The 19,201-nt window shown below is 42.0% G+C and overlaps 1 protein-coding gene across 6 annotated transcripts in view; it reads right to left on the reverse strand.

The window, feature by feature from the left end:
- Window positions 1-3,464: 3,464 nt before the first annotated feature.
- ccny (cyclin Y) overlaps window positions 3,465-19,201 on the reverse strand; it is a 40,243-nt gene continuing 24,506 nt past the window's right edge. The window contains exons 2-11 of one of the 6 annotated variants that reach the window (XM_030768824.1): window positions 19,097-19,171; window positions 18,562-18,582; window positions 16,559-16,593; window positions 14,674-14,777; window positions 14,261-14,296; window positions 13,537-13,594; window positions 13,307-13,426; window positions 7,845-8,011; window positions 5,401-5,563; window positions 3,465-3,998 (exon numbers count right to left, since the gene is read on the reverse strand). In XM_030768824.1, the coding sequence (XP_030624684.1) occupies window positions 3,882-3,998; window positions 5,401-5,563; window positions 7,845-8,011; window positions 13,307-13,426; window positions 13,537-13,594; window positions 14,261-14,296; window positions 14,674-14,777; window positions 16,559-16,593; window positions 18,562-18,582; window positions 19,097-19,171 (896 nt within the window). In that variant the 3' untranslated portion in view covers window positions 3,465-3,881. Of the gene's footprint in view, window positions 3,999-5,400; window positions 5,564-7,844; window positions 8,012-13,306; window positions 13,427-13,536; window positions 13,595-14,260; window positions 14,297-14,673; window positions 14,797-16,528; window positions 16,594-18,561; window positions 18,583-19,096; window positions 19,172-19,201 lie in introns of all 6 variants that reach the window. The other 5 variants (XM_030768822.1, XM_030768821.1, XM_030768825.1 and 2 more) reach the window with 5 other exon arrangements.

Raw genomic sequence — 19,201 nt, forward strand, 5'->3', positions numbered from 1 at the left:
CTCCAGCCCTGTACGCCACGGGGGCTGGGAATTGGTTTAGCAGAACAGAAAAGAACAATTAAGTAAGATAAGAAGCAGGGACCGTGTGTAGCTTTTGGCACATTGTGAGCAGATACTGAGGGCTGACTTAATGAACAATAAAGTAAAACAGAAACTAAACAAAAACAATTATTAATCATAACAACAGCCATACAACCGATGATCTGACATGAAACGGAATTATCACATTTACAGCGGTTCTTTTTTTTTTTTTTTTCTTTCTCTGTTTCTTGTTTTTTCGGGTTAGCACAGAAAACCACCAAGAGTAAAAAGACATTGAAATTTTAATTTGTAAATCCTAGAAATTGAAAATTAAAAAGAGAAACAGACAGAGATAAAGATGGGGAGGAACAGATAGAGAGAGAGAATTTTTATATAAACAACTCTATGCAGAGGTAGAGTTCAGTGCACGAGGCCAAAACACCACTCACTAACCTTCTGCCTTAAGAGACACACACACACACACACACACACACACACACGCGCTCACACGCGCACGCGCGCGCACGCAAACACTCATGCACACACAATAAATAGAATAATACAATCTTCGAATGCTTTTTAACACTTCTTGAGGACGCATGACTTGTATATCCCCCCTGAACACTCATCTGTAAGACTCTCCCGGGTTCCCACAATGCAACATTTCTGTATTGCTTTCCATGTCAGTCTGACTCAATGTGCAAATGAGTCCTGGCTGACAGCATTACGCCCCCTCCTCGTTTCGGATAGTCCTTCACTCTTTACAACTTTGGTACAGCTCCATCCCTTTTGTTTTTTTAACATTGAAGTCATATGAGCGGAAACAGAATGTGTGTGAATCAGTGGTCCCTGGTTTACATTAGATGCATTCAGAAATGTGGAACTGTAATCACAGCAACCCAGAAAATAAAAGACAGTAATTATTGCATGAGTACACAAAGCTTGTGCAATGACTTATTTGAGGACAATGAGAGTGACTACCTGTGCAGTAACTACACACATGCGCACACACACACGCACACACACGCACACACACAAACTGATGCAGTGATATTTGAGGCAGCTGATATAAAATGGAACAAGAGTGATATGATGGAACTCATTTCGGAACAAAAATCCTAACACACAAAAACACAATTCTTCAGTCATTCTGTTGTCATTTGTCAGGAAAAGGTCCTAATGTTCTTTTTTTGTTACTGCTATTAGGGAAAAAAATTAATGAAAAATATGTTGATATTGATGATACAAATAGAAAGAATATTCCCAATTAACATCCATTTTGTTCAGGAATGATCCTTGCACCATGATGTAAAATAAAACATGAAACTGATTTGACTCTGGAAAAAAAATGAAACATGGCATAAAAATATATATTTTTTTGTAGTTCCATCTAAACTGCTGTCCTCCTAAAATAATTTCCTTTCCATCATCTCAACATTATCATTTTTACATCTGTTCAATTCAATGAACATTCTCGTCCATACGCAGGCTTTAAACATCTGGAGATGATTCAAAATCTATTTCAAAGTAAATACTGATTAGTTACAAACATCTAATATCTCAACATAGTTTTCATATTTAAATTACCATCTTTCACAACACTTATGTCTTATGTACACTGTACAAAATGTATTTTTTCAAAAGTAACAATTTGTTTTATTCACTTTGCTTTATTACTTATGCTTTTATAGTCAACAAATTGCTGAAGAATCCTGTAATTTAGGAATAAATCTTTTGTTGCATCACAACATATTGAAAAAAAAAATATTTAAATGGTCTATGAAATCTCTTTATATCTCCATTTCATATGGAAGAACTGCTACTCAAACACACCACTAGACACGAAAATGTGATTGGGGTTGCACCTTTCCAGTATTGACAACAATCTCACGGACTGTTACTTTAAATGAATGAATTTCAGTTGACCGCAAAACAACACCATGTTTTTTTGTAACTAAATCAGGACTACCAGCTAAAGGCAGGCACCACAGGTGGAAATAAACAGCGGCGGACGCCGAAATAGAACCCTCCCCCCATCAACCACCCTGACCAATCACGCTGCCTCTGACCTCCACACGACCAGAACTCCAGCGTTCCTGTGAGAACAGCGTGTAGAGGTCAATAGAACTCCTAACACGGGGAGCTGAGGACAGCATCCGTGCAAACCCTGAACCACAGCGCCAGTCCAGTTTCTCCCCTCAGTGTACAACAGTGCTGGACAATAATGTTATTGACTTACACGTGGGCTCAGTGCTTTAGAGGAGGTGGTTGGTCTTTCACTTCTGCGAGGAGAGGTCTGACACAGACCTGACTGGGCAGGGTGGGGTATTCTCTGACACAGATACTGGACAGTCACTGGTCTGACTGGGAGTAGAGTGTGCTGTGTGCTGTATTGTTGGAGATGAGTAAGCAGGTTTGGAATGAGTGTAATGTTATTGTGAAGTCTAAGTTAGTGTGGAAAGAGATGGCTGTTTAAACACGGGGACAATGTCAGATCTTTCCACAGGACCGCAGGTCCTCTGAGTCAAAGGGGATGGAATGTCACTGGTTTTTTTTTTTCTTTCTTTTTTTGGCTTCACAGCAAAACATTTTGTAACTTCATCTGCTTGCACCTTTACTCTCCCTCAAACTCACAATTGCTGTCGACCAATTACAGCACTCTTCCCCAATCTCAGAGAAACTCTCTCTCTCTCTCTTTTTTTCTCTCTGCGATTGGTTCCCTGTGTGCACTTGTCATACCAGGCGTTTTCGGAGCTTTCTGTACCATGTTGTGGTATTTAACCCAGAGGGGACAGGGGCTGTTGCAGCACAGAGGTATAACAGTCCAAACGGAGAACTCTCCATGTCAAACCTCATCTTATCATAAGAGATATGAAACACACACACATCTCCGCATCCTCATAAGAAACGTGTTCAAAACCGCACAGACTCAGGGAATGATACTCAAAGTCTTTTTCACATTTTACTATGAAGAAAAAAAAAACAGAACAGTCCTCTTCACCACAGTTAATGAATCTAAGACAGCTGTTGCCCCCCCCCCCTCCCCTCCCCTCCCCACTTTTTACTCTTTACGTCTGAGTACAGAAACGAGACGATCTTTGAAAGCACTGCTGCTTTATCAAAAATAAAATGCCTACTGACAGTACTGAGAGCTACAGTGCTAATGTTAGATTTCTCTTTAAGGGAGATGCTGATGAAGAAATAATCAAAAGTTTAAAAAACAAAAAAAAAACAAAAACAAAAAAAAAACCCAGATGAAAAAGCAGAAAAAAACCCCATTTTTCTGGAGTGTCTGAAGCTGTACATTTTGGCTGTTTTGAAACTTGGCTCTTCAATTGAATTTTGTGCTTTTTAGAGGACTGCACTGAAACAAAAACAAAACCCCCCCAAAAAAAAAAAAAACATGTACTTAAAATCAGTTAAGGGAATGTACAAGCCATAAAAGAAAAAAAAATCTCAAATGCCTCCAAGTTCAGAACACTAACCAACTTAAGACAGACATTGGAATGTCAATCCACAAGTTTTTTTCTTTTTTTTAAATTTCTTTTTTGTTTCTCAATCCCATCATCCGAATCCTTCTGTCAAGTGGTTTCCCTGCAACTGAAGCAGCAGTCCATACTCTACCTGAGTGACAGGTTCAAAGAGTCTGTTTGTTTGTTTGTTTTTTTAATCCAGGCATCTCAGTATGTACAGAATGGGTAAGAGCCAGGTCTGCCCCGGGGTTCGAGAACCATGCATAGGCACGGAGGAGTCATCTGTCTGCACAGAGGAAGAGGCAAAGCATTTCTCTCAGAAAGACGTGAATCACTCCTAAACATTTCTCTCTGTCTCGCTATCCGTTTTCCCAACATGCACCTCTGTTAGGATATGATGGCAGGGGACCACCTGACCACCGTGAGATTGTCTGCGCTAACCGATCGCTTCTTGGCTGCTCTCCTTATGTCCTTATATTTATCATCACACAGCCGGGAGATAGCCTGAGAGAGAGAGAGAGAGAGAGAGAGAGGAACATTAATGTATGCTATTCAGGGTGAATTCCACACTTTGTAATCATTTCACCACTGTGTTGACCAGTGTGTGTGTATGTGTGTGTGTGTGTGTGTGTGTGTGTGTGTTTAAGGAAGAATCACATGACTGAGGATCAACAGGTATTTTTTATGGTTTTGTTTCATTTAGGATCTAACATGTGGTGAAACTCCTCCTTTAGAGAGTTTAAAGATCCAAAAACCACCATGAATCTGGGTGTCACACTTCTCCACACTTCTCTGTCACAGAGCAGTCAGCTCAGTATTTTGTCCCATTCAGAAGCCAGCAGACACAGGAAGACCAGCGCTCCATTGTGGCTCTAACTGTGACACGAGGGGCCCGAAACACAAGATCAGTGCAGAGGAGGGAAAGACCTCGACTTCCTTCTCCTTCAGCTGTAGATCGGCCTTCTCCTGGCATGTTGACACTTCTGTTCCTGCCTCGCTCGGCCAGAGCCAAACACATAGCTTACAACCACTTCACCGACATCATTACCCAACGCAAGTCTGCCAGGGCTATAACTGGGCAGCATCAAGGCTGAGGTCTGTCTGGGGACTCAGAGAGGAGAAGCAGAGAAGTAACTGCCCAGTCGTGTCACTGAAACAACTCCAGCCTCTCTGCCAACATCCTCATAAAGACATATTGTCTGAGTGTGTGTGTGTGGGACCACAATACCCAAGCCAAACTCTATTGTGTGTCAAACAGCTTTTGTCCTTGGAAACACTTGTCTAGCGTTAATGCCTTTTAAACTCGTAATGTGCTCTGGGACATGGTTAGGCAGGTGTACAGGCTTCAGACTCACGCTGGACACACGGCATGGGACAATCACAGCTAACACAAACACACCATCCCAATCCAGAACAGAACCCACTGTTCCTCACAACAGAGCCGGCCGTCAAAAAAAATAAAAACAAAAATAAAATAACTGGTTGACTCTCTTCTCATTGGTTTACTCTCTTCTCAATGGGTGTTCCCTCATCAAACCTTTATTTCCACCACGTGGCTGACAATGTAAAATATATCGTTTGATGTACATTAGAATTAAACAGAACACAGTGAAAGCTCTTTAGCTTAGAGTGCTATGGCTCCAGCTCTTACAAGAGCTGATTCTGACATTTTACAAGCATAGCTTACACTCTGAGGGCTTTTCAGTAAAATCAGCACCTTAAATAATATCAGCCAAGATATGAAATAGTTTTGTGGGTGGAGATGGCTTGTAGCATTATTGAAATACAGATACTGCATTCTTATATTTTGGTATCCTTTGTTGAGAGAGTGAAGTTATAGATAGATAGTGATAACGATGGTGTTAATGTGTTGGGAATAAGGATCCAGAGGGGACCAGACGCTCACCTCTAATTTCTGGGCCTTGTCTCGACTCAGGGGCTCCAGTGGGGTGCTCAGGTTGTTGGCCTCTGACAGAGAGCGCAGGTCAAAGTAGTACTTAGCATATACACTGGATGGCACGTTGATGTTAAACTGCAACAGCTCCAAAAACTGCCTCTCCAACTCATTCCTGCCACACACACACACACACACACACACCAGACAGAGAGAGAGAGAAAGAGAGTAATTAAAAACTGTATTACCACAGTCTCATGTCATTACCAAATGAGACTAAAACTAAATAATGAATCATTTAGTGTTCTGAATGATTTGTGTTTTGAATCTGAACTTAAATGATTTGAATTTTCCTTCTTAGGGACATTCAAAAACAGTTTAGTAACACAAAAATAATAAGAGAAGTCTTCTGTGGAGAGGAGTCATGTCTGCAGACATGTTCAGTGATGATTTTGGCCTCAGAATGAGACTGAGACTGTGTTCGTGACTGCCCGTTCTTCCTTAAAATGTTCCTTTGATAAAACCTTTGTCTTTAATCCACCTTTAAGCCAATAAGATTTCTGACAAAACAAGCGGCCGCTCTGTCTTCCGCCTACATAAATATTCAAATTTGTGCAGCAACACAGGCTAAATTTAGCGCTAATGGAGACAAAGACAAAAACACTACATCTAAAACACGCACATACACTGTTCCTTCACCCCCTCCTCACACTCAGCCAGACACACATACGCAGAGAGTGAGAGAGAGAGAGAGACCGATTTTTGTGACAATATTTTTATATGGCACCAGTAATCTCACTTTATCTGACATATAAAAAATATGGTAGTCAAATATAGCAAGGTGAAAAGGGGGGGGGGGGGGCGCAGAAGCAAAGAGAGAGAGAGAGGGAGAGAGAGAGAGACAGACAGCTGGAACAACAGTGTCTGGAATAGCCAGAACAACCTCTCTTTAAAATAACTGTGTATTCAGTGGGGTCAGAGGGCAACCAGAGGGAGTTTCAGGTTTCACCCTCTCTTCTCACTAACCTGATTCCATTCAGTCTCCATCACCTTCTCTAACAGGGACATCTTCTATAGTTCTTACATAGCTACCATCTTATTCATTCAGTCTCCTCCACCTTCTCTAACAGGGACATCTTCTATAGTTCTTACATAGCTACCATCTTATTCATTCAGTCACCTCCACCTTCTCTAACAGGGACATCTTCTATAGTTCTTACATAGCTATCATCTTATTCATTCATTCTACCTCACCTTCTCTAACAGGGACATCTTCTATAGTTCTTACATAGCCACCATCTTATTCATTCAGTCTACCTCACCTTCTCTAACAGGGACATCTTCTATAGTTCTTACATAGCCACCATCTTATTCATTCAGTCTACCTCACCTTCTCTAACAGGGACATCTTCAATAGTTCTTACATAGCTACCATCTTATTCATTCAGTCTACCTCACCTTCTCTAACAGGGACATCTTCTTTAGTTCTTACATAGCTACCATCTTATTCATTCAGTCTCCTTAACGTTCTCTGACAGGGACATCTTCTATAGTTCTTACATAGCTACCATCTTATTCATTCAGTCTACCTCACCTTCTCTAACAGGGACATCTTCTATAGTTCTTACATAGCTACCATCTTATTCATTCAGTCTACTTCACCTTCTCTAACAGGGACATCTTCTATAGTTCTTACATAGCTACCATCTTATTTATGCTTTCCTCAGAGCCAGGAATGTCAAGTACATTTCAAAAAGAAACTGTCTCATGATTTGTGACGATTTGTAATGTTGAGTATTTATTACCCGACTACACTCTCCGTATCCTGCATAAATATTTGAGATGGATATAAACCTGATAAGAAATTAATTACCACACAATCTGTGCTCAGCGTTTACATCCTTTGTCAAACCCGGGGGAGGAATAACCCTCACGTTACAGTCAGATGCTTCTGCCCTACTGCCCCCCTCCCTCCCGACACCCACCCGACTGCTCCAGACTGGATGATCTGGGACAGGTCCCTGCGATCAGGGTCATAGCTGAGCTCCCAAAAGCTCAGAGCCCATACCAGGGTCTATTTGAGGGGCTGAGAGAAATTAGCCTGCTCTCCTTTCCAGGGCCATGGACAGGAGGGGAGGGGAATGGTACCTCTGTATGCGCTCTCCTCCCGTTGACTGAAAAGTCAAGTCTTACTGCGATAAAATCTCTGGGAGTCTTTTCAGAGACAAGAGGAACATTTCTAGATTTGTGATAAATGCTGTATTAAATGGGTACCAGTCAAAGAACGGGATCTCCCATGCGTGAATAAAACCGTTTGTGAGCTGGGCACGGAGAGATGAACGGATAAACAAAACGTGACGACAAGCCAAAATCCTTTGGAACATGTCACAAACATTTGTATCTTTAAAAATCTCATGATAGTAACACAACACCCACAAGCACACACACACACTCACATGTCCTCCACGGTAATGTCTTTGAGAATCTGGCAGTAGTCCACGTTCCACACGGCCTGGTCGTCCCACACCTTGGAGGCGAGCAGGATGGCGCCCAGGACGATGCGTTTCCAGTTGGCAGGGCAGATGTCAATCTCTGCATACGTTAGCAAGCGCTCCAGATACACCTGGGCAAGAGAAATCAGCAAATGCATCATATTCATGCAAGTTATTTTTTAAATAAAACATAAAATGTATGTAAAAGGGACAGAAAACCTGAAATTCCATCTACACCTTCAAAAACTTTGAAAGTCTATGTACATGACGCACATTGTTCAATATCAGCCCGACGTCTCATTTACTGCCATGAACAATTTTATGTTTGGTCTCAGAGAGACCATAAAGCTAAGTAACACCACAAACATGGCAGTATGTATGTGTGCTTAACAATCAGAGAAACAAGCCGACACACACACACACACACACACAGACACAAACACACACAAAGCTGACCTACTTAACACTGAGTCCTCATCAAGGATGGTCTAATTCTAATTCTAGTCCATTCAGGAGAAAACATAACAAATAAACAAACAAACAAACAAAACAGTTCTATCTTCTCTACATAGTCACCATTTGCAATTGAGGGGACAGGTTTTAGCATTATTACATTCTGATCTATTAAAACAAGATATCAGGAGAACAAAATTCATTTGTCTGTGAAGGAGGTTTTGAGAAAAAAAAACCCAATTCCTTCTTGAAAAATTCATTTAATTTTGCAGCTCCAAAGGGAAAAGACAAGACTTGAAAATACAAACTTCTTGTCGATACAAATAATTTATCCTTTGCTTATTACACAGATCAATCGCGGAAGATAATTTTCTAAACCCTCAGGCATTAAAACTTCACGAGAGAGAGAGAGAGAGAGAGAGAGAGAGAGAGAGGGGGAGAGAGAGAGAGAGAGTGAGTATGAAATGAGACTTTGATGAAGCTGCTTTTCCCTTTGGTTTTCTTACAAGCAATCCATTCTCATAACCTTAACCAGGTTTTCTGTTATTGCTAGCTACTGCTACATCCAATATCGTTCTCTATCACTTTATAAAAGCCCCCAGCCAGATTTGATTGGCTGAAATGGAGAGAAGAAAAATTGACTCTCGTTTTTTCCCACACAGGTAAGTGTGTTAACTGTTTGGAGAGTTTTGAGTGTGCGCAGCTTACTAGAATTTACAGTGGATATACCCCGCGGGTATGCGACCTTGGACGTAAGTCTGCCTTTTCGTTTAAATCCAGTCGGTATCGTCTATTCACAGAGTTGACCATCAGCTCAGGAGTCTGCCGGCTTTCTCCTGTTGCTGATGTGTTGACTGTCAGCTAGTTCTACATGCAAACATACAATGTGTCAAAATGTACTTATTGAAAGTTGAGTCACTGCATGCTAAGGTGTGAATGTAGCATGCTAAAGTCGTTGTTTAAAGAATGAACAATCAAATATGAGAGATGGCAAGATTTTTCTCAGTCGTTCTATGAACAACTCTATCAGTTGACAGTCCGGCCAGCTGAAGGCATGCTTGGTTATGATTACTGACATTCTAAGGTCTCTTCTTTTACTTGGAGCATTATTCTCACTTTGACTGGTTAGTCATAGCCTGAGACGCTAGACCATTTGGTTTCTGGTCTGATATAGCTCATGCATTAGCCAAATTCTCTCTCTCTCTCCGATAGGTAGAAAAAGAAAAATGACACAGTCCTTGCCATTAGCTGTACCGAGACAGGAGAGAGAAAAATAATTATGAATGTCTTTCTTCGTTTAGCCAGAGTGGCAAAACGAGCTGATTTTATTAGAATTAGATATTAGACAATTAGAAATGTGACAGTGTTCACATTTCTAATTGGCTTCATAGTAAAAGGTCACCCCACAGCAGCTGTAATTAAAGGGGGGGAGGAGAGACCTCCACGCCCACAGACTCATTATACAAGTAACAAACAAGGCCACAAACAAAAACTGGAAAAACAAAACAAAAAAACAGGAATGTTTGGCCTTTCACCAACCGGTCTAAATTAAAGCTAAGAAACAAACAGGCCTTCAAATCTTTTAATTGCTGATTTACATGAAGCTCCTCTGTAGCAAACAATCACGACGGAAAAAAAGAAAACCGTCAGTCTCCTAAGTTGTCGGCCTTGTTAGGACACCGTCTACCATCGCAGATGCGCTTTATCTTGTGTTCGACTCCCTGTGGCGGCACACTTGTTGACTTCGGCCATGAGTCTGCTGGGATCAGGTGTTCCTCAGGTGAGTGGGTCAGACAGGGTCACATAAACACAGTTGCTCGGCGCTGCTCACTGACAAGCGGGAAACCAATGTAGGGTAGGTATCGCCAACAGCCCTCTTCTCCAAGCTGATTAACACAACTCACAGAGTGGAAAAACGAGCCCACATGTGACGGCTGGAAGCAGGAGTGCAGAGGGAGAGTTTTACAAAGATTATGGGTGACTGAGTTTTCAAAATTCGAGAGGGGAAGAGGGTATCACTCTTTTCTGAAGAATGAAAATTCAAATATGAAAATGCGACAAGCTTTCTCTTCCAGGCACAGAAACGTGATTTGCGTCATTGGCTGACAGCATGACCGAGCGTTAAATGAGTAGACGTGTGTTTTGGCGATGACGGTTTGTAACCGACCTCATTTCAAGAGTGAGGAAGTGACAAGTGGACTGTGAAATAGCTGCCATCAGACAGAAGGAGTCAGTGATGTGTGGGGATGTGTTCTGGGGAAGGGGGGGGGGGGGTTGGACTGAGGAGAACTTTATTTATAGAACACAAAGGACCAAGCCAAACCTTGAGAGGATCAAGTACTGTTGAGAGGTATGTCCACATGCATGTGTTTGTCTGTACTCGTCTGGCCTTGATCTTAATACCAACGCTATAGCACCTTGACAAGTCATTCCTGTTAGAGTATTAAGTGTCAAATACGCAAACGACACAGTGAAATAGTGAGGAGCCCACTGCCGTGAGGGTGATGATCTAAACTGAATATTGACTACAGAAATTCACTGCTGGTTAAGATTTTGACTAAACACATTCTTTCCCGAACAAAGCAAGCATGGAAAAGCCAAATGAAGGAACTAAGGCAAATCATTATGAAATAAGTATGCTATTGGTCCTTCTCAGGCTCTGCTGATACAGTCTCCTTTAAGAAAGGACAAAAAGGACAAAGGTCCACATGTCTTCATTTGAGCAGTGCTCAGCGTCAAGACTGTCTCACACTCCACTGAGTATGAATCCACACATCTGCACACACCTCTGACTCTTACATTCACTTCTCCTATACTTCTGCATACATTTCTATACACTGCAAAGACACAATTATATTTTAAATATGCTGATATTCAGATGAATATGGGAATCTTTTCCCCTGTGTTTGTGTGTGTGTGTGTGTGTGTGTGTGTGTGTGTGTGTGTGTGTCTGTGGGTTATGCAGCCTGGGTTGAACACTCACAAAATGTCTTTGGTGTGTCGACTACTGTCCATATGACCATGTTTGACTGCACTAATGTCAAACTGCACATGCAGGGGCCTGCACACATGCTTCCACAGACATCATGAAACAGGGCCTCTCTAAACTGTTGCATAGCTAGGTAAATAAAACCACCTGACACTTTTACCAAAAGCAACAAACTAACAAATAAATGAACAAGTCAACCAAATTTATTCTAATTAAAAAATCTCTTAACCCTTTTGGTCCCATTATCAACGCTGCAGCCGATGAGGCTGGAATATTCTAGACTGTGATGGTATTTTCAGATGGATTGGCTAGAACTGGTTTGACTGGACACCACAGGGAGTCTTTCACTGACGTCACACTCCCTGGAGAGATAATGAAGATTTTCGTTCCTGACGGGGAGCTATAACAAGCTTTGTGGGTACCCGCACTCACACATGCACCCTTTTCCCCCTCTTATTACTGGAACCAGCTGTGTCAGCCAATCAGGATGGACCAGTTTCCCACCACCTGTCACATCCCACCAGGTCAAAAGGGCAAGCTCGCTGTCTAAACATAGCTCCAACAGCAACAGCATTCTTATAAACTGTCACAAACAAACAGCCTAATTAAACAGGAGAGAAAATAGAAGACAAAAGTCTACTATTTCCTGATCTGCCAAAAATAAATAAATAAATAAATAACGAGTGACAGAGGGATTCAGTCCGCTTTAATAATGAGTCACGACTCAGAGTGCATGACTAAGGTGTGGTCCAAAAACCGTTTTACCTCAAGCTGAACAAAGTCATGCTTGGCTCCGTTTGACATACCCTGCTCAAACTGGGAACCAATCAATCACGGATAAACAAAATGACCTGGGTCACATCGCATTGGAGAACACATTAAACCAGAACTGCAAACAGCTCACCTTTTTTTAAATAACACACAATGGTATAATTAGTAGCGGTGAGTTCTGGCAGAACAAAGCCCACGGAGAGCCCAGCCAAGCGGCCGTGGGGGGGGGGGGGGCAGGAATGAAGGTGAGCAGCTGAGAAATGTACAGTAATAAGTAGCTAAGGAGGAAGTGCTGCTGAAATCCCTCCACACTCCCCTGGCTAATATTAAGTCCAGTGGCTGAGCTCACCAGGCAGCCCCTCGGCTCTGTTCAATTACCCTCGGCATCCACACGCTTCCGCAGCCCTGACGGTCAGCCCGTGCTGCTATACACCCCGCTTCTCTCTCTCTCTCTCACATACACACCATCTGTTTCTGCTCCACACATACACGCAGAGTCACCCTCCCTCTCTCTTTAACATTCTCTCTGTCTCTCTCACACACACACACTCTCAAACACTTAAGATACACCCAGAGATCACAGTTATGCTGAGAAGCCTGCTTCCCCATTTGTTACATACTAAGCCTTATAGTGGGAAGGTGGAAAAGGATGTCAGGCTAAATTGAGGTGCTTTTCCCAGCAGTGTTGTGGACAGAGACCAGTCATGGACAGCTGCACTGTCCCCTGCCTGCCTACAGCACTGGGCCATGTGACCCGGCCTGGTCTCATCTGAGTGTCGGACCTGTCTGCACACGTCGCTGTGGGAGTGGGATTCCTCAATGTTTTGTCAGCTCGTTAAAACACTGACCACACCTCCCAGTCAAGGTGACCTAAACGGAATGGGGGCAAAGCTTTCAACGTGGAACGCTGAATGCTGACAAAATGGAAAGAGAGTGGAAAGAGGTCACGCTGCTGTATGTTTGGCGTATGTTTTACATTCAAGATCCAGCACACAGGATACACAATACAGAAACTCGTCAGTAGGTTGGCATTTAAGCTGTTTTTGTCTCGCTGAATCCCTATTGTAAAAAAGCTGCCTTACGGACGCTGACGTTTTACTCGCTGGTGTGTCTTTAGAGATGTCACTGATGGAGTCCTCTGATAGAGGCAATGTTGGTTAGTTGCCATTCTACCAGCGAAGCTGGTCATGTGATCAGGTCACTTCTCACTCACCAGGGTGACGATGGCACACTCTGCGGTGAGCTGGGCGGCGCTGAACAGAGTCCGAACAAAACGGTAGATCTGTTTCTGCTCGGGATCATGCTTATCGTAGTCAGGCGGCACCTCCGATTTCTGCAGCACAGAGCAAAAGAGAGGGAGTTAAGACACCAAAATATGTGCGCGCGCGCGTGTGTGTGTGTGTGTGTATTTGTCTGGTTTAACGACTGGAACACGTCACCTACCGAAAGTGGGTGGAGCTTTTCATCAAAAATGTCTAGTAACATTCTTCCATCGACGTCCCTGTAATGACAAAGTGGGAAGTGACATTAATTCTTTACCATATTACCATCTTGCTCTTCATATGAATCATAATTATGCAAAATTTTTCATACTCACAGAGTGCACACTAACACATAATACATTCAGGATACAGACTAAATAATTTTCACATACTGACTTAACACATTTTCTCTTACTGACAGAGTTAAATGAACTAGGACAGCAGTTGGCTCAGATAAAGGACAAAAAATCTCACTGGGTGACACACTGAGTTCAACACATCAGCAGTGAGCCAGACTCACCCTCTCTCACACACACGTACACACGTAAATGTTAAGCATCAGATCAATGTGGAGCTCTCAGGCTGTGACTGAGTCCAGATAGCACAGAGATCTAAAGAGTGTGGCATTTTGGTCCTGAGGCCTGGGGGAACAGTATGGATGTCCAAAGACTGGCTTTGAAACGTGACCCTTCTTTACTGACTTCTACACTACTGCTTACCCTTCAGCAGAACCAGCTAACCAACACACTCACAAGGCTCATATAGCATCTGTGTGCTAACCAGCGAGGAAAAAGAACTGTTTAAATGCATAAACACACACACACACTCACACACACAAAAAAAATTATGGTCATAAGGCCCAGCTATAAAACATAAAGCTCTGGAGACAGGCACAGGTCTCTTACCTGTTCTTTATGTGATAATATATCGCAAGGGCGACGCTGCAGGACAGAGAAACAGGCTCGTTAATGTCATATCACAACAGTCTCAGTAACCCAAATGACCCACTGCGCCGTGGAACGGGGAGAGCATAAATGGGTTTTTATCCATCCATCCATTTTTCAGGAAAAATATGAGGACAGTCCATAGAGGGGTTTATGATGGATGCCAAGTAATAAACTTCAAAATTCTTATGGCGTGTGGGAGGCATTCACTACAATCAATTTGAGTGTAACACATATCAATGCACATTTTTTTTCTTCATAAACTACACAAGACTGGCTAGTGATGCATTCACAATGCCTTTATTCCTTCTGTGTGATCATTTCTATATGGGTCGCGAGGACTTAATAAAAGGTTTGAGAAGTGTTGAACTGACCATTTGATGGTGTATTTGAGGTTGGGCTGGCTGACGGTGCTGTCATCCAGGAAGATAGTCGAGCAGGAGCTGTATTTACGTCTCATTGGCCCACCAGGGTGTTGCTGAAACACACACACATGGACACACAGACAGAGACAGACATGTGCACACACAAACACACACACACACACACACACACACAGACAGACACACACAGACACACACAGACAGACACACACACACAATGTTCCTGTTATTCTCAGACTCAGACATCCATGTGTATGCACACACACGTACTGGTGTAACCTGAAAACCAGGCCACCTGTAGCCCCAGTACATCCCTCAGTACATCCCACTGCCTCTCTGTCTGAGACACAGAGAGTCCTCACACCCGTCAGCCATATCACGTCTGTTTAATTCAACTCCTATGACAACTAATAAAACTTATGCTTCTTCTACAGACACTCGGGGACAATAAAACTATATAAAACTGTAAAACACTACCTTATACTGTGGGTGCAATCATTATCTGATATCAGTCAGCTCCAACGGGTCTGAGTGATGAGGGCAATAGTTTAATCAGATCTATACACACACACATTGACCCAATGCTGTGTCTGGTTATCATTCTGTCTAAAACATTGCTACGGTTCCCTTATGCGAACGTGCTTCAGTTCTGGTAATATAGAAGAGACCCGGCCTGCCATGTAGTGTCCCGATGGTAATGACAGTTATGTAAATGACCCTTGGACTGCAGGTATTAGAGAACAGTAACATTGGGTTCTATCTAGCGAATTATCTTTCCCTGTTTGACCGGCCCACGCAGAGAGGATAAGCATGGTCCATTGTGGGGGTGGACAGCTTCACCCAATGTATGGGCATTAATAACAGTTCACACCCCCAAAACCCTCAGAGAGGGAGGGGGGGGTGTTGGAGAGAGACGGAGAGGGAGGGAGGGAGGGAGAGAGAGAGAGAGAGAGAGAGAGAGAGAGAGAGAGAGGCTCTGATTAATCTCTGTGCTGTTTTTTCTCCAGTACGCGTGAATGCTAATCTGAACCATGCTGAGATCTACAAGGAGTTTCTCTGTCTTGAAACATTATTACACTGCATTTTATATCTGTGTAATTACTTGCATAAATATGGGAAAAACTCCTCTTAATTACTCCTTACTGTTAAGTGCTTTCAGCTAAATAAGGACCATCACGGTAAGAGTTAATTAGGTGAGTCTGACAAAGTTCATTACGGTTAGAGTTAATTAGGTGAGTTTGACAAAGGAAGGGTGCTTTATTTAAGGAACTGACTTTGCTTCTCAAAGGTATTGAAATGTATTGAAATGCACAGCCTTAATACAATGTCTGTTACTCTGTAATCTTGATATGAAGGATCATATTGCTCAAATACAATTCAATATGATGTTTTGTAACCGCACTAGAATGTGTCAACACATATCTTAACCACAAATTGCTTCAGGGCTTTAAGTCTGTCAAATAAAATGATCTATCATCATATAATACAGTACAGAGAATAACAGGACCAGATAAACCACAAAAAATCCCCCTCTTCATCAGACTTCACATTGGACTCATTTGCCAGCCTGCACAATAAATTAAAAATAAAGGAAAAACATCAACTGTTCACTTAATGTAACTGAGGTGGAAGCTTGTTTGTGAGATTTTTAAGACATGGAAAAGTGTCAATCAAACAACAGGAACAAATATCTTTTCATCATCATCATCATCATCATCATCCAGAGCTCCATGCAGTCTTGCCTTCATATAAGTTCTTTATATATATATATATATATATATATATATATATATATATATATATATATATATATATATTACCATCCATGCCATTCAAACATGCGTACTGGATAATGTATGAAATTGATTATACTCACATGGTTAACATATAGGCTTTTCCTCTTTTCCCGCACTGCAAAGAGAAACACGCCATTAGTTGACGCCATAACAAACATTAAACACACTGCACTGGCAACTCTGAGAGCTACTCTTCAAGAGAAGTTTGAGAGCACAGAGGAAGCTGTATTCTTATCCCTTTTGTTCTATTAGACCAAAGACAATACATATGTTTGAGGGACTCCATATGACATGAATGTTCAACTACTTCACTCGTTACAATTATAAATGATCCACTCTTTCTAATCACTACCCTGAAGAAGACTGTCTTTATGTAAAAATGACTGAGGTGAAGTCAGCTACTGAGAAGGTCAGGTGTCATTCAAATTAAGCAGAACAATGTGCAATTCACATCCCTACAGGTAGGGGGCAGCCTTTGATACACAAATGCTTGTGAGGTGATCAGCTGTAAGCATTCACTAAGCAGGCTTCATGCACACAGTCACAATTAACTATGTTAAGCACAGGTAGTTTGTTCTAAGAGTCAGTATCATGGAGGGATAATTGAAAATGATTAGGTATGAGTAAAAATACATAAATTGGCATGGCTTGTTGAAAAACAAAAATTAATTGACACAGAGACAGTTGGCTAATTAAGAGAATGTGAGAGATCTTTCACATTTGTCTCTCTGTCCTGGTTTAATTACTTTCAGCTGGCTTTGTGAAACTCCTTAATTGAATCTGAAAAAGAACGTTTTGTCGAACATTTGTTCGCTGAGATTTTGAACAGCTTGTTTGGAACAGAGGCTTTGTCTTTTACATCAGCTGATCTGTTCATTTTGCTCTCCGCTGTTGGAAATTCAAATCATCTCTGATATTTTATTCATGTGCAGGTTGTTGTTTTTTTTTGTTTTTTTCTCGCTCTTTTTCTGCCACATAAACAAACCTCAGAGGCTTTTTATTCACACGTTGTATTAACGGGCAGGATATTGGGCAGCTCTGAAAAATGATAGTGTGAAAACTAAAAGACAGGTCTCTGTGCATAAACCATATTTCATGTCCATAAATAGTGAGTTTCCAGAAGCGTGGTCTGCTCTCTCTAATGGAATACTGTGTATAGAACAGGGGGGTTCTGACTGACAGAGGGAAAGTGTTTATGTGTGCTTGTGTGAGGTCTGACGCGCTGATGAGGGTGTAAGTGAAAATGAAATGCCAGCTTTCCTGGAAAGGTGTGCTGCTGACGCAGTGTGTGTGTGTGTGTGTACGTACGAGTGTGTGTGTGTGTGTCAAAGTGAGACATGAGCAGGCGAGTTGAACTGACGCAGCAACTCCTTCATGTCTAGCACTCCTTTCCCACATCTCTCTGTTTCTCTCTCTCTCTCTCTCTCACACATACACACACACATACATACACAAACAAGTGAACAATGACTCCAATGACTTAACAAACCAGTCTACGGGCAGCCAATAGACATACACATTATAAACACTTATTCTCTCTCTCTTTCTCCTTCTCTAACAAACAGACACACAGAAACACAGACGCACACACACACCTGTAGTCAAACATTAACCGTTTGACTTAGCACAAATATCAGCCAGTGTCATGCATGAGCTATACAGAACCATGACCACGTCATCTGGTCTATCTGGCTGCGTAAATGACAGCACATTAAAACACAGGACACCCACACAGAGGCAGACAAACAGCAAATGTTTCAGCCACACTTCTCCATACATGGTCTTAAGTAAGAAATTCTCCACTGAAGGGTTGCACTCCAGCAAGATCTGACTTCAGCCCTACGAAACCACATCTGAATGTCACCAAGACCCCCGTTATCTGAATCAGATGTGTTTGTTTAGAGTTGAAGAACAGTCTGGAATACAGAGTGGCTCTCTCCTAAGAGAGAATTATATTCATGTCTTTATGAATGACCACGCTGGGCTGAAGAAGTTACTAGTCGACAATTTAACGGCTACGCTCTAAACAGAAAGCTCAAAGCACTCGATTAGCCTGGGAGCGCTTTAGGGAAAAGTCGCCTACCTTTCTTGTTGGGAAGAACAACTGAAAGAAAAACAAGGTTTTTGTCACATGGACGGGAAGTGACTACGTGTTGGCAGTATAATTTAAAGTCAGTTTTACAGTTAGGGCTGTGTTCTAATGGAATGGTGTCTTGTAATTGTTCAGGTGAAAACACAAACTTAAACACAAATGAGGAAAACAGCTATTTTAGCTATTTTAAACAAGCTAATAATCATCAAACCCACTACCTGTAAGGCATAGAGATGTATTACACTGCAAAATCCCAAACAAACTCAACAAACCTTGACATGGGGGGGGGGGAATCAAGCCTGAGGTAAGAAGCTAATCAACACAAACATTTAGCATTGCTGGAACACAGCCATGGATGTGTTGGCTCTAAGTTCATTTGGTTCATAAAAGTCATCCCGACCAGGCTACAGACAGTTATTTTTCCCTCTTTTTTTTAAATTAAGCTTCTCTCAACATTCATTCTCTGTCAGGGGAAAGATTTAGTTTGTTCGAGGAAACGCATTAACGGAATTATCTGTTCACTCACCATCTGTCTGCGACTTGCTGAGGAAGATGGTACTGGCACGAGGATGGTCTGAAGGATTGTACTCCAAGTTCAGCTCTGAGAAAGAAAAGCAAAGATAGATGGAGA

This window comes from Chanos chanos, chromosome 3, assembly GCF_902362185.1.
Source record: "Chanos chanos chromosome 3, fChaCha1.1, whole genome shotgun sequence".
NCBI lineage: Eukaryota > Metazoa > Chordata > Actinopteri > Gonorynchiformes > Chanidae > Chanos > Chanos chanos.